The following is a 15,832-nucleotide window of genomic DNA, read 5'->3' on the forward strand; positions in this document are numbered from 1 at the left end:
TGCATCAAAAGTGACGGAACGAGGGACAGATGTAATGTGGAGAATCTGTCAATCATGGTTAGATTTGTCTGTAAAGGCATTCCAGAGGAACACCTGATTGGCCTGCTTGACCTCAGTCAGTTACATGCTGAATTTATTACCACACAAATTCTTGAGCATCTTTCTGACTCAGGCTATAGTGCAGCTGAAATTATCAGTCAGTGCTATGATGGAGCCTCTGTCATGAGTGGGGTCAGGGGTGGGGTTCAGGCCTTATTGCAAAAGGCATTTTATTGTCCCATAACCATGGGTTTAGTATAGATCACACTTCTACGATCCACGAATAAACTGGGTCAAGCGCCTCGCTTATAGCTGCTACTTAGTTTAACAACTTAAATTATACACAGTTTGGCAAAACCCGAACCTTGGATGCAGTGTCATCACTTACTTCCTCTGGCAGCAGTTGGGCTTTATCTACATGGTTATGGGACACCAGGTAGGGGACAGAACAAAGGGGACAAAGAATGCGTTTATCAAAGTTTGTTACTTTTAATCTAGTAATCTCACTGTTTAGATATGAAAGAATACCATGTAATGTCTTTGTTTCAAATAAAACATTTCTAAAAAAAACAAACAATGACGTTTGTGTTAAATTCATTGACAACCATACACTATTCACTGTAATCTTATACGAAGATACAAAGTGTTCAAAATATACATACCGGCTGTCAATCGCGTCCCGGCTTTGTTGTTATGCGGTCTATGTAAATAAATAAGGTGACAAAAGCCCACCCACGGCTGATCGTCTTCTTACGGTAAGTGCACAACAATGTATAGAAACGTTATAGCTCGTGTCGTGTAACGTTAGACAGTTATCAAAAGAGCAACGTTACGGTATCGACTATCAACTATGCTGGTTGTCAGGGAGACGTGACAGGTTGTCAAGGAGACGGGTGATTTGTTTACGTTTTCTTACACTAAGATTTAGTAGGCCTAGTCCTACAAATTTGCCCGTTTAAAATCTAAGAGATATCTAAGAGTTTAAATCGATATCTCTTCATCAAATTTGCACACATCAACGTTGGAAAAAAATGCTTACACTACTTATAAGAATTTTTACATCTGCCTCGCGAGACAGTATTTGTGCGCGCGGAGCAGAAACGCGCGCGGTTGCTTTCTGCGCTCGCGGTGCATACATGCGCCTGCGCGAGGGCTCGGAAACGCGCGCGGTTGCTTTCTGCGCTCGCGGTGCATACATGCGCCCGCGCGAGGGCTCGGAAACGCGCGCGGTTGCTTTCTGAGCGCTCGCGGTGCAGACACGCGCCCGCGCGAGGATGGCATTTTGCGCGCGGATGCTGTTCTTTGCCCTCGTATCCTGTGCACGCGCCTAGATTTTATGTGCGCGAGTTTTGAGACTAAATAAACGCCATAGACTGTGTCCAGCTCCCTCAGGGCGGGTCTAGGCTCAAACTGAAGTGTCAATCAACAGTCTGTGCAAAGTGACGTCACATTGCCCCGAATCTGAGAACAGCTCATTCTGAGACAGTGCTTATGATTTATGGGGATTTTAAAAAAAGCACTGGGTGGATTTTTATCTTTATAGGGTGGTTGTGTACACACACTGCCAACACACATTTATGTTCATACACCATGTAAAAGTGAATTCTTTAAATAGGTGCACTGTAAAAAAAATTCTGTCGTTTTTACAAAAAAAATTTGGCAGCTGGGTTGCCAGAATAATTTTGTAAAAATTACAGTCACTGTAAAAAAATCCTGTAAAATTTACAGGGATTTACTGTAAGAAATACAGACTTTAAGTTTGTTTATACAAAAAAATCCTGTTGTTTTTACAAACATAATTTGGCAGCTGTGGTTGCCAGAATAATTTTGTAAAAATGACAGTCACTGTAGTGTAAACAACTTTATAGTTTTAACCCTCAAACCGTATTCACTTTACAGCCCTTAATTCTGTAATTGTGGACAAATGTGGGCACGGGGGTCTCAGGTGTGATCCAACAATTTTTTTTAAATAAATGATATATCACTATCTTCGATAAAATAAAAACTATCAATTTATGGTGTTTTTTTTTATTTGTGAGGTATTTTTGAATTTATTTAAATTAATAATGCCATATTTTCTATTTAAAATATGCTTATTTTTATGTTATATTTAATATTTTTTTAACTTCAGTAAAAAAAATCATTTCATTCAATTCAGATAGCTAAAACTTAAAAAATGAGGTGACTTTTGTGACATCTGGTGTCTTATGTTGGTATAAAATTTACAAAAAAAGCAATAATCTCAATTATTTCAATAGTAAATATGGCTTTAGTACTCAATGGCTGCATATAGGCTGAACTCTATAAAACTGTTATAATAAATGTAAGTTTTTGACTTTATCACAAGTTAGAACTGTAATTTAAAATATATATATATATCTGTGTTAGGTGAGACAATACAAAAATGCAAAATATGCTTAGACAAATATGACCAAATATGACCAAATATGGCAAATAAATAGTAGACCATTTATTGTATATTTTAAACAAAAAACATTAAAAAAAAAAATTAAAAAAAATGTATTGGTACAAAACTGGAAAGAATAAATTACTTTGGTGACACCTGGTGTCTTCTGTTGGTATAAAATTAACAAAAATAAATAAATAAATAAATAATATCAATAGCCACTAGATGGCTCTACTAAAGGGCTGCATGTAGGCTCTATAACTCTATAAAACACTGTTATTATGAATTTAACCACCAAGTTTTTGACTTTATCACGAGTTAAAATTGTAATAATATATATAATATATATATCTTTGTTAGGTGAGACTGTACAAAGATACCAAAATATGCTTAGACAAATATGACCCATCAAATATGATGCTATAAGGAAAATACAAAGTAGTTGATCATTTATCATTTATTTTACACAAAAACATCAAATTTCAATAACTCAAAAAACTAATTGGTACCAAACAGGTAAGAATAAACAATAATAACTCAAAAAAGTAAGTGTTAAGTAAGAATAAACAGGTAAGAACAAACAATAATCATAGTTATAATGTGTTCATGCACTTGTGCGCATGTGTGTGTTTGTGTGTGCATGTGCACAGGTGATTTTAGAAAATAAAATTAAAATTCAGTCATTGGCTCATTCAATACTTTGTTTTTATATGTGTGAGTGACTTTTTATTAAAAAAAAAAAAAAACAGCTCTGTTATTGGCTCATTGAATGCTTGCTTTGTGTGTGTGTCTGTGTGTTTGTGTGTGTTTGTGTGTGTGTGTGTGTGTGAGTGTGAGTGTTTGCCACAATGAGATTGTTGTACAGGATCACCCCTTCATTTGTGTGTATGTATGATATGCATTGTGTTGGATCTAATGATTTTTTTTTTGACAAAAAAAAAAAAAAGCTCTGAATTACAGTTTTTCCCATTCATTCCTATGGGTGCCCATTTTTGACCCAAATACGGGATTAAGGAGTTTTTTTTTTTCACCCATTTAACATTCTTGAATCGAGTCAATTTTTTTTTGTGTGTTCAGGTGGCAAACTTAGGAAAAGTAGCCAAGTCTTGTACCGCTCAGATTAAGGAAAGTATTTTTAAAAAATTAATACAAATTATTTTGCCCACATTTGTCCAGATTACGGTTTTAGGGTTAAACTGTGCATTTCAGTACAAAACTGCATAAAAACATAAATTTTCTGCCTTTTGTCTTGCCTTCTTTATTAATATTAAAGCAGCACAACATACACATTGTAAGATGTACAGCTTAATTATCTCATTGGAACTGATAGAGGAAAGATGGAGGTGAAGAGATGGAAGGAAACAAAGATAAGAAAAAGAGTAAAAATGAAAAATAGAGAAGGAGAAGGCAAGAAAGAGAATATTTGTTAAACAATTAATCTCTGCAAACTGATGTACAGCACAATATCACTCTGCACTGATCTACAGGACAATATAACAAAATATAAGAGCAATAAAACTAAGTTGCATACAAACTCGCCTGAAAAAATTATCTTCAGAACTGAGCATAGAAGCTGAAACAAACCTTATTCAGAGTAAAGTCCAAACAAATGTCCATAGTTTCAGACATCGCGTCACTCATGATCTGAAAGTTCCTGAATTAAAGGACTCTTGGGTTCACATTGAGACGTGAAGTTTGTGTCTTCTCCACATTGGTGCCCTTCTCTGGGTTGATCTTTAAGAACTGAGCATAGAAGCTAAAACAAAATTCAGAGTAAAGTCCAAACAAACGTCCATAGAGTTTCAGACATCGCGCCACTCATGATCTGAAAGTTCCTGAATTAAAGTAAGGACTCTTGGGTTCACATTGAGACGTGAAGTTTGTGTCTTCTCCACTTTGGTGCCCTTCTCTGGGTTGATGGAGAAAAAACACCTTGGGAAAGAAGAAAAACAGGCAACTTATTAATTATAAAATAGTTTTATTAACAGAAAAATAACTTACATTTCTTTATTCAAGATAAATAAAATATTTTAGGTATTAAAGGGTTAGTTCACCCAAAAATGCTGTCATTGATTACTCACCCTTCATGTCGTTCCAAACCCGTAAGACTTTAGTTCTTTAAGTCTTCTTAAGATCTTAAATTAAGATTTTTTAATGCAATCTGAGATATCTGATCCTTACATTGACTGCTACGCAACTGAAACTTTGCTTCAAAAAGTTGAAAGAGATTGAAAAACTAATCTGAATTGAAGTGCAGTACTGAAGTACTGAATTGCAGACAATCGTTTATATGATGAACAAAGTTAATTTAGTCTTTTATTCACATATTCATCAGCTTACACATCAGTTGTGGTAAATAGAAGCTCAAGCATGTTCACTTGACATGTGAGAACCAGGCAGCCTGTTTGAGCTTTCTCAAGAACCAATGAGGTTTGTTCTTGTGCATCAAGCAGGGCTGGTTGAATTTGTTTGTGTTTGCTGACCGTTTATATGTGAATAAAAACCTAAATAAATCTGTTCATCAAATAAAGTGATGTGAAAATTTGGACTAAAACACTCAATTCATATGGATTAGTTTTTACAATCTCTTCATGAACTTTTTGATGCGTCAAAGTGGTAGTTGCGTAGCTGTCAATAGAGGGACAGAAATCTCTCAGATTTCATTAAAAAGCATTAATTAAAAGCTTCAATTGCGTTTCAAAGATGAACAAACATCTTATGGGTTTGGAAAGACATTAGGGCAAGTATCCCTTGAACGAACCCTTTAATAATAGCTGGGCCTGTCAATCAGACATCTGCAGTTTATCAGTGACTCCAGTTAAAAATCAATGATAAAATAAAAGGCCATTTCATATGTTTATATTGCAATAATGACCTTTGTAAGTGTACAGACAGTTTAATAAGAAGATGCGCAAAGTGTTGTCTTTATAAAGTATCTTCTTATTAAACTGTCTGTACACTTACAAAGTTCTCAATGCTTCGGTTTGCATGTAGGGACGGACCCTCATTATGCTACCGTGTTAGTGTGAGGCTATTTTGAGCCTTGTTAGTGTTATTAACTAGCGATTTATTTTGACTTAGTTGCTGCCCCATATACTAGCGTAATAAGCTAATCAGTTTTTAGAGATAAAACTCTTACATTTGATTATCATGAAAACAAATCCCAGAGAACCGCCGACTTGGTACCAATGTGTTAATACACCTCAGGTTCATTTTGCGCCGGAGTTGTCCTTTAATTTTATGAAGCGACGAGAATACATTTTGTAGGCAAAACAAACAAAAATAACGACTTTATTCAACAATTTTTTTCTAGCCCGTGTCAGACTCTTACGCTGTTGACGCAACATAAACAATGCAACGCTTCCAAGTCCTCCAATAAGGAACGAATCGCACGCATGCATCGTGGTGCTCACCTGAATATCGTCGGCAAACGGTAAGCCGGCATTCTGGCATTTTGGAAGAGTTGCACTGTTGCGTTGTAATGTTTATGTTACGTCAACAGCGTAACGCCGGTTTCACACTGCACGCATTAGCAGAGTGTAAGCAGCGCAGGAGCAGTGCATATGGTGAGCAGGAGCAGGACACGCGCGTTTTGCTTTCACATTGGCAGCGTTTGTCACGCGCGGCTGAACCGCGGATTTTGTACAGACAGAGTACATCTATGGATAAGTTGGCATTGCTTTATTTCGTTTTCAAATACATTTAAGAGAAAAGACTTGTCAAGAAGCTTATTTTATTAATAATTTCATTTATATAACTTTTGGTTCATCTTTGTTTTTATTGTTCGGGCAACAAGTTTGTTTTTGGACATTTGTTTTCTTTTTAAATTGCTTTTGGTCATTTGATTGACTGTTTAAAACACAATAGATATCATCAATGCGCTTTTTGGGTAAAACTGCGGTGTATTTTGGCCATGATCAATGCATTGTCACTTTAATTCAGCGCAAGCGGCACGTTAAAAATAGACTGGGCGCCGAAACTATCGCGGCACTGCTGTTCCTGCTCTGCTCCTGCTACGCGCTGCCGCGCCACTTCTGCGTGCGGTGTGAATACACTCATTGATTAACATGGACGCCGAAAAAAATACGCGCTGCTGACGCTTGCGGTGTGAAACCGGCGTAAGAGTCTGAGTACCTTAATTTTTTTAAGTTCAATAAAGTGAAATTGTTGCATAAAGCCTATCCAAGAAGACATACCTCTGCAGAAACTCCAGGGTTGATGCCAGCTCTGATGGGTAATGGATGTTGAAGATATAATAGCTCCCAAACATCATGCACAGGGCGGAAATGAAGGAGTGGATGTTGTCAAGTATAATGTTTTGATCCACACACAGCATGAACCGTTTAGCTGAAAAACAGGATCGACCTAAAAAGAAAGTAAGAAAAAAATATTCAAACAAAGATACTACAACATTACAGTAACAAAAATAAAAACGGTCTTCATTAAAGGAACACTCCACCGTTTTTTCATATTAAACTATGTCATTCCCTTAACTAAGACGAGTTGATACATACCTCTCTCGTCTCAGTGCGTGCACTCAATCGCTCTGGTGCGCGGCGACGCTTTGATAGCACTTAGCTTAGCCCAGTTCATTCATTAGGAACCAAACAGAGATGAAGTTAGAAGCGACCAAACACCTCCACGTTTTCCCCATTTAAATACAGTTACACGACCAAGTATGGTAACAAAATAAAACGTGGCGCATTTCTTAGCAGGTAAAAAGGATAACTATAATGTATGGCGGAATAGCACTTGGGACTCGGGAGCACTTCGATATTACTGCACCGAGTCGAAGTGCTCCCGAGTCCCAAGTGCTATTCCACCATACATTATAGTTATCCTTTTAACCCGCTAAGAAATGCGCCACGTTTTATTTTGTTACCATACTTGGTCGTGTAACTGTATTTAAATACACTGAAAAAAATGATTCGTTGAATTTACTAAAAAAATTGATCGTAAGTGGTTGCACACAATTGACTTTAGTACATTTAAACAGGTTGTGTTTAAATGTACATTTAGTACATTTAAACTAGGTTGAACTAGTTCAACTTAATGCATTTGTTTAAATGTAGATAAAATGAATTGAGTGCAACCACTTACAATAATTTTTTTAGGTGTAGGGAAAACGTGGAGGTGTTTGGTCGCTTCTAACTTCTAAACTAATAAAAATCGTTATTTTTAATCCTAACGTTACTTACTCAGCATGAAAGAAACTGAAACCCTGATTAATCCCCAATTCGTCAGCATCATTGACTAAATAACCTGAGTCACAAACATATACTTGTATAGTTACTGTTTTTTTTTAATAAAACGAACTGTTTGTTCACTTACCAGTGCAAGATATCTCAATTTTACATGTAAACTCCACTTGCTCACTGGCAGAATTGGCGGGCACTCCCACTCATTAAGTTCGTTAAATGGCTGATCCTGTGATAATCAGAAATCTGCTTTGCTGCAGAAATGACAGTAAACATTAGTCGACTTTAAGCAAACTAACAAAATCGCTCTTTTTTTATACTGATTAACATTACTCAGCATAAAAGAAAACTGAAAAAGTTGAGCTGAACATAAAACCCACAGTCTAACATTAACGTTTACAGCCTAATTAACCAACAGTTCGTCGCATCATTATGATGGCATAGCCTCAGTCAAAACATATACTTGTACAGTTACTGTTTTTTTTTAATAAAACGAACTGTTTGTTCACTTACCAGTACAAGAGATCGGAATTTTACATGTAAACTCCACTAGCTCACTGGCAGAATTGGCGGGCACTCCCACTCATGAAGTTCGTCAAAATGGCTGATCCTGTGATAATCAGAAATCTGCTTTGCTGCAGAAATGACAGTAAACATTAGTCGACTTAAAGCAAACTAACAAAAGCGCTCTTTTTTTATACTAGTTAACATTATTCACCATTAAAGAAAACTGAAAAAGTTGAGCTGAACATAAAACCCACAGTCTAACGTTAACAGCCGAATTAACCAACAGTTCGTCCGCATCATTATGATGGCATAGCCTCAGTCAAAACTTGTACAGTTACTGTTTTTTTTTTTAATAAAACCAACTGTTTGTTCACTTACCAGTGCAAGAGATTGGAATTTTACATGTCATACACAACTCCACTAAGTTAGCAGCTAGCTCACTGGCAGAAATGGCGGGCGCTCTCACTTGTGAAGTTCGTCAAAATGGCTGATCCTGTGATAATCAGAAATCTGCTTTGCTGCAGAAACGACAGTTGGACGTTTTTTTTTTTAGCAAACTAACAAAATCGCTCTTTTTTATCCTAGTTAACGTTTCTCAGCATGAAAGAAACAAACTGAAAGAGTTGTGCGTTGAACTGAACATGAAACCCAGTCCACACAAAATAGCCTCAGTCATAACATATAATTGTTTTTCAAGTTTGTAGAAAACAAACCGTTCACTTACCAGATTTGATATGTCATGCAAAACTCCACGGACTCGCTGGCAGAATTGGTGTGCGCGCACTCTCGTCGTGAAGTTCATCAAAACAGCTGATCCGTGATCCCGCGATAATCTGAAATCTACTGCGCAACATTCAAACGCAGATGTTCATATAACGTTACATGGGAATGTAAATTTTACATAGGGCTGGGAGATATATCGCACGATATTGTTATGCGCATCTCATCAGTAAAGCCGGTTCCTTGATTAGTAGTAAATCACCATCACCTGCTTTCAGATGAAGCGGCATTTACTACAAAGAGCCGTAATTAACTGACAAGCTGAGCCAAATCACATCAATATCACGGAAGTATCGCCAGCGATAATTAATGCCATATGGCTCAGCTTGTCAGTTAACTACGGCTCTTTGTACACAGCAAAAACTCCAGTGTTAATTTAACACTCCTGGGAGTGTATGAGTCCACACTCAAGAGTGTTGAAGTTAATGAGATAATTAAGTGATTAATTTAGTGATGATTGAACATTATTGAAGACACCTGATGTTAACAAGCAGAATCACTGAAGGAGAAAATCACAAATTGTAAGTTACCATTATTGTGATGGGTATTGCTTTAGTTGGGCTCTGACCCTTTTATGTGTACTTTAGATTTTGTTTGGCTGTTGTATCTGAACAAAAAATAAAGTGATCTGATGGTGTTGGTTATATAATGATAATTATCATTTGAGCTTGATCACTGAACTCCTTATTTGCTGATTTATGACTTAAATTTATGTTGTTGACCACAGAATAACTGTTTTTCTGCTTAAATATCCAGAATTTTAGATGTAATACAAAGGATTTCTTAAAAGTTGTTTAAAAAAAATAAAAAATCTTTCTTTTAGGCACACACAGACATCAAAATTCAGTATATGCATCTCAACAATGGTGACGAGCAGAATATTCAATTACGAAAAGTAAATTACATAGGCAATTTAGATCATAATTTATTCATACCGCAATGCATGATGGGAGCCATTAATGAGTTGTGGTTGGTGGCAGCCACTGCAACATGCTTTATTATTGTCACCATTGTTGAGATTCACAGGCTGATTATTGATGTCTGTGTTTCTAAAAAAAAAATTCGAAAGTATTTTGATCAGAACACTGTTTATTAAATATTATGGGTCAAAAGAAATATACTGAAAATCATATGCTGTAGAATCACAAAGCTGCTGCTAACAATGTAAACCAATAAGTTTCATTTTCCAGATCATAGCTTGATTATGTCAAAACATAACCAACACTATCAGATCACACTTTTGTTTGTTCATTTAACTGTTATAAATCAAAACAGCAGACAAACAAAATTTAAAGTGAATGTATAAAGGTCAAGAGCCCAACTAAAGCAAACACCCATCACCATAACGGTGGCTTACAATTTGTGATTTTCTCCTTCAGTGATTCTGCTTGTTAACATCAGGTGTCTTCAATAATGCTCAAGCATCACTAAATTAGTCACTTAATTATCTCGTTAACTTTAACACTCTTGAGTGTTAATTTAACACTGGAGTTTTTGCTGTGTAGTAAATGCCACTCCATCTGAAAGCAGGTGCTGGTGATTTACTACTAATCAAGGGAACCGGCTTTACTGATGAGATGCGCATAACAATATTGTGCGATATATCTCCCAGCCCTAGTTGTAACTACAATAATCTGCAGCCAAAGAGCGCACTTCTCCATTCATGACCATTTAAAGAAGCTGCATATTCTGATAAATCATTGAAAACAATGTATAAATGCCAAAGATTTTTGGAGGATCTTAAAAACAACTGCTATTGAGACGCTTTAACTAATGAATAACTTTATCATTATAATACTACACTGAAAAAAATAATTCATTGGATTTACTCAATTGAATAGTGGACATTGGTTGCACACAATTCAGTTGTGTTCAAACAACACAAACTATTCATGTTCAATCAACACAAACTATTCATGTTCAGTCAACACAAACTATTCATGTTCAATCAACACAAACTATTCATGTTCAATCAACACAAGTACTTTATATTGATAAAGTTAATGAAATGTGTTATGGAATTTGTTTTCAATATTCTTTTTACATGGTTAAATTGTAATTTATATGTTCTAAATCTATATGTATTAATAAAATAAATTACAGTTAACCATCATTTCTGACTGAACAACTGTCATTCAGCCACAACTGAAGAAGCCTCTTGGTCCTGGGTGAGAAGTGAAACGTCTTCAAGAAATCCTAGTCAGTCCAGTTGTCATTGATTTCAACATTACTAGGATAACCATTACCTGGATGACTTCACAAACAAATTAGTAAATAAATTAAAAAATTATCAACAATTATTCATTAAAAACTATAAGCCTGTTCAATTCTGACATTTTATTCAACAAATGAATGTACTGCACAGGTATGGCTAGAAAACAATGTTTTCCTAAATTAAAAGTTCACCATAATGTACAATGGGGATGTCAAGATTTGTTAACAATGTAAGATATTAACACATTGACTAGTAAAATGTGGCTAGTACTGGACAGTAATCAAAACTGTAAAACTTGGTGTGTACTGCATATTGTATCCAAGAACAAATGGTCTAATCAATGTAAGAATAATGTGCTTCTTTACCATCAGTGTGTTAGCTTAGTTTGGCTAAAACATGCCAGAGCTTTTTCAAAATGCATATGCATCTATTAAAAAAAAAGAAAACACCTTAAAATGTACTGTGGGAAGCTTAAGGTTTTGGAACAATGCTATATTAACAGAGCAAAACAATGGAATGTTAAAATCCTAATGTGTACTGTACAGTTATCAAGACTGTAAAACATGGACCTGGTGGTTTCAAAACCAGGCTGCAACACTGCATCCTGGGGTGTACTGCACTTGAATATCACTGGATTGGTGATAACAAAACCAGGCTGCAACACCACTCACCTCAAGGAATATAAATTGTAACTGCAAACTGCATTTATAAAACAATTCACTCCAAATGTGCAATGGGAAGATATGTTTTTTGAACTACAGGTATGTATTATGTTTCAACACATTAACACATGGAAAGGTAAAATGAAAATGTTCCTTGTACTGTGAAGTAATCACAACTGTAAAAGAAAAATATCACTGGACTTCACTGGATCACTGGAAGATATCACTCAAGAACAATGAGGTCTCTTCACAGGTGGAGCTTAGTTTTCAAGCTTTGAGCTTTTCCTGACAGTTCACCTGCATCCACCTCCATGATTATCTTTTGAATTACCTCAAAAGTGTAGCGGAGCTTTGTAGGGTACTGCATGTTTAAGGCATAAAAGAGTCCAAACAACATTGCAGACGCAAGGGCTACATTTTCAAGATCACGAAGTGCCACCACACCCTCAATGACTATTCCGACGTCAGAGGGTTCGCTGTTGGCAGTGTCTTTCACAACATAGATCCCCACTGTCGTCATCTCTATGGCACTGAAGAAATGGGTCTCAGACATTTCCTGGTGAAAAGGACACAATTATTTAAACTCAGACCTCATTAGGACATAGAGCATCTTTTAAACTACACCAAAATTACTTCCAACATTACTTTTTGCATAAAGAAACAGCAGACACACTAATGTTTTGATTATCTGAAATTACAGTACATTTGTTATTACAGAGACAGTTAAGTACCTTAAAATTTACTGTTTGGGTACTGATACAGAATTCCAGATGACCAGTACCCAAACTATAGCGAACACTCTTAAAGGCGGCTTTCACACCTGAAGCCATGAATGAAAAATGAAGGGTCATGTTTTGATACATTCGGTTAGGTGGCTCTTTTTGTCTGACCAAATTTAGTCTGTTTGGTAGGTGTGAAAGTGTATAAAAATGGCTACAGTTGAAATGTGCCAGGGCTTTTGTGATGCATTTTTTTTCTTTTTACTTATATTTAAGATTTTGCTTGCTACCCTGGCAAAATAATTTCATGGGATAGACGGCCTATTTTTATTTACATTATTTTAAGTTAAAGGGCAAGCTAACTACCGGTAGTATTGTTTTGTTTAAGCAGATAAAACATTTGTAGTTAACATTTTTACATTTAGATTAAAAAGTATCTTCTACTATTCAACTTCTGTAGTTCTCTCTGCCCATTCATTTATTTTTATGTAGATGTTTTTTCAGATGTGAAATTTCAATTAACAGCAAAATTACAGCTAATTATTATAGGGGTTGGGCGGTCGTTTTGTGAGCCGCTATGTTGATCTGTTGTTTTGCCCTCCAGGTCACCGTGCATGTCACATGACTGAAAACTATGAATTGCTCTTTATTTTTTTTTAAAGTAAGCTTCAACAAAAAGTACAGTACTGTCTGATCTGGGCCTAACAATGTTATACTATTACTTCACTATACACTCACCACATACTCCTGGACAAGATCATCAGGATCTTCATTTAGGTAAATGCAGAGTCCTTTGATGACACATTCCCGACCAGCATCAATGTCTTCCTTAGAGAATAAAACAAAAGCATATGACTGCATTTTAACACAAAGCTGTTCCAAGTTACAGATAGTTGTTTAATTTGAATGCAAAGGTAAAGACACTTCATCATCAATTGACTACCAGTGGACATAATACATAGGTTTGTTTGATTTATTTGCCTTATAATAAATTACAGTAGACAAAAAAAACATATTTCAATTAATAATTACTTATTGGCATACTTAGGCCGTGTGTCCACCAAAGCGCTCTTTAGAATCCAAAATATATTCAACTGGTTCTATTACATTAAAGTTTGCCTTATAATACTGCTTACGTTTATATGCAGAACTCAAAGTACCATCCTTAGCTATGGCTTTATTTATAGGATCCCCTGTGCATAAAGCAGTGGTTATTTCCTCTATGACATCTCTGTCAACCTGAAGGTTGTGCTTCTGAAAAATATCAACTAGAACACCATCAGTGTGGGAACTTGAGAGAGAGCTAGTTAAGTGGTTAAGGTCAGACAAAAAAATCACTGATTGCTGTGCTTGGTACATGAGTAAAATGTTCTAACTTTAACAGAGCTGCTGCAAAAGTGTGTTCTATTACATTTGGAAGGTCTTCTGGGGCATCTACACTTGAACCTGGTTGTGCATCCAAGTATACCTCATCTATATCATTGTTTGAAGTATTTTCAGCTGAATTTAGGGAAACAAAGCTGGTAGATGTCACAATGCCTGGTTTAAAATCGGTTAATGAATAGGAATTGTGTGTTCTGCACTTGTGGGATCTAAATGTTCCGTAGATATTTGTTTTAAAGTCGCAACCTAAAAACATGCAAGTTACAACCTCATTTTTCTTCAGGTGTGCATTAATGTGAACCCAGTAATCCCTTTCAGAGACAAGATCCTGACAAAGACATAAATGGCATCTAAATATACAGCTATCCGTTTGATGAGAGGTTTCAGCCACCACATGGAATCTATTCAAATGAATTGAAAGTGCATTCCATGTTCTAAAAGTGCACGGGCAGGTTACATATGCACATGGAAATCTATTATTATTCCCATAAAAACTATGTTTTACCCGATAATGCTTTAATACATGGGACCTACTTGGTAAAACTGAGGGGCAGGCTTTGCAACGCCACATTCAAAGCATTTTCTGCATCACTCGTAACTGAAAAAGAGAAATAAAAAATAAAATAAATAAGAATAAATCAAATAAATGTTTCACATATACAGGTATTTCTAATTAAAAATAAACATGCTGTCAAATTATGAAACATCAAACAACAACAAAACATGTTAAGGGTACTCCTATCAGGATTTTGGGGGACAATCAACATTTCCTGGACACAGTATAGTCTGAAACAAATCACTGTGTCTATAATGATGCCTGTGGAATTCTATTTTTACTTAAATATTCTCTACAACAATGTTGGCTTTATTAAGTATTAAAATTAACTAGGGCTGTCATTTTTTATTCGATATTCGAATGTACATTCGAACATGACGTGAAATATCCGTAATCGAACTATAAATAAACTATTCGGTTTTTAAAGTGACGTGTAATAGCGCATTTTACAGTCTATGATTAGTTGAATGCCATTCTCCCTCTCTGGCACACGCGCGCTGCGGAGCACAGTCTCTGTCTTGCATGCGCGCGCTCTAGATTGCGGGAGATTTAAACTAATATGCGTGCATCAGGAAGCTGGTAGATCTATATATAAAAAAGAAATAAACAACAAAAAGGTAGTCAAATTTGCACAAATTGTAAAAACTACTGTCACTCAAAAAATGGTTGCAAAATGCAATTAAACATTTTAGAATGACATTCTGTGAGATAAACTACTACAGAACCCTGCCCTGTGAGGCAAACAATGTAAACATTAACTTTACTCACCAAACAAACCTGAGCCCACAGTGAAAGAGCTGACTCCACATGAAGTTAGTACAGAGTGTGAGTTTAGTGTTTACCTGCAACAACAAAGAGCAAGAACATAAATTAATGTTACCCACCATAGAATAATTAAAACTAGATTATATGTTAATATGTTATATGTTCAAATCATAAGCCTTTCAAGTTAAACTCTTCCTTATTTAAGATGAACAGCTAAGAACTATTAAAAACACATTTTGTAGATTAAGTGACCCTTTGTTTTTTTCTAAAAGGTTAAACTTACTCAAAATGTACCATACAACTTAAAACATTAATGCAGTTCCTGGCAAAGCAGTATTTTGGGTGTTTGCGCCACAAAAGTTAACATGGCTGGGGCTAAGAAGCCTACCTCACCCCCAAAGTAGTTTTTTTTTCCTTCTCTATAGTTACCAATAGACTGTATAAAGTTAAAACGGTTAACTTACACAGTAATCACAGGAAATACAACTGTGCACTTTCTGAAATGAAGTAACATTAGCCTACCTCTGGATTACTAGCTAACGTTACTCGTAATTGCATGTCCATGCAGGCTGGCCGTTCTATGCATTATAGCTGCCAACCC

General features: G+C 35.8%; 1 protein-coding gene and 1 long non-coding RNA gene across 2 annotated transcripts; both read right to left on the minus strand.

Moving 5' to 3' along the window:
* Positions 1-3,758: 3,758 nt before the first annotated feature.
* On the minus strand, positions 3,759-9,048 carry LOC311078238. The gene is made up of 4 exons (XR_014605084.1): positions 8,530-9,048; positions 8,158-8,279; positions 6,643-6,811; positions 3,759-4,378 (listed from the first exon to the last, which is right to left on the minus strand). It is a non-coding gene; the product is annotated as an uncharacterized lncRNA (long non-coding RNA).
* A 2,965-nt stretch (positions 9,049-12,013) lies between these two features.
* LOC311078250 (uncharacterized protein) lies at positions 12,014-14,465 on the minus strand. Its single transcript, XM_084106984.1, has 3 exons — positions 14,445-14,465; positions 13,266-13,355; positions 12,014-12,364 (listed from the first exon to the last, which is right to left on the minus strand). Exon 3 carries the CDS (start codon positions 12,359-12,361, stop codon positions 12,056-12,058), a length of 306 nt encoding a protein of 101 aa, XP_083963110.1. The 5' UTR covers positions 12,362-12,364; positions 13,266-13,355; positions 14,445-14,465; the 3' UTR covers positions 12,014-12,055.
* Between the last annotated feature and the right edge of the window lie 1,367 nt (positions 14,466-15,832).

Source organism: Abramis brama (assembly GCF_963993115.1).
Source record: "Abramis brama genome assembly, chromosome: 2".
Taxonomy (NCBI): Eukaryota; Metazoa; Chordata; class Actinopteri; order Cypriniformes; family Leuciscidae; genus Abramis; species Abramis brama.

What these genes read in the sequence shown, in the direction of transcription:
- LOC311078250 (XM_084106984.1), bottom strand. Translation starts at nt 12,361, where the DNA reads ATGTCTGAGACCCATTTCTTCAGTGCCATAGAGATGACGACAGTGGGG.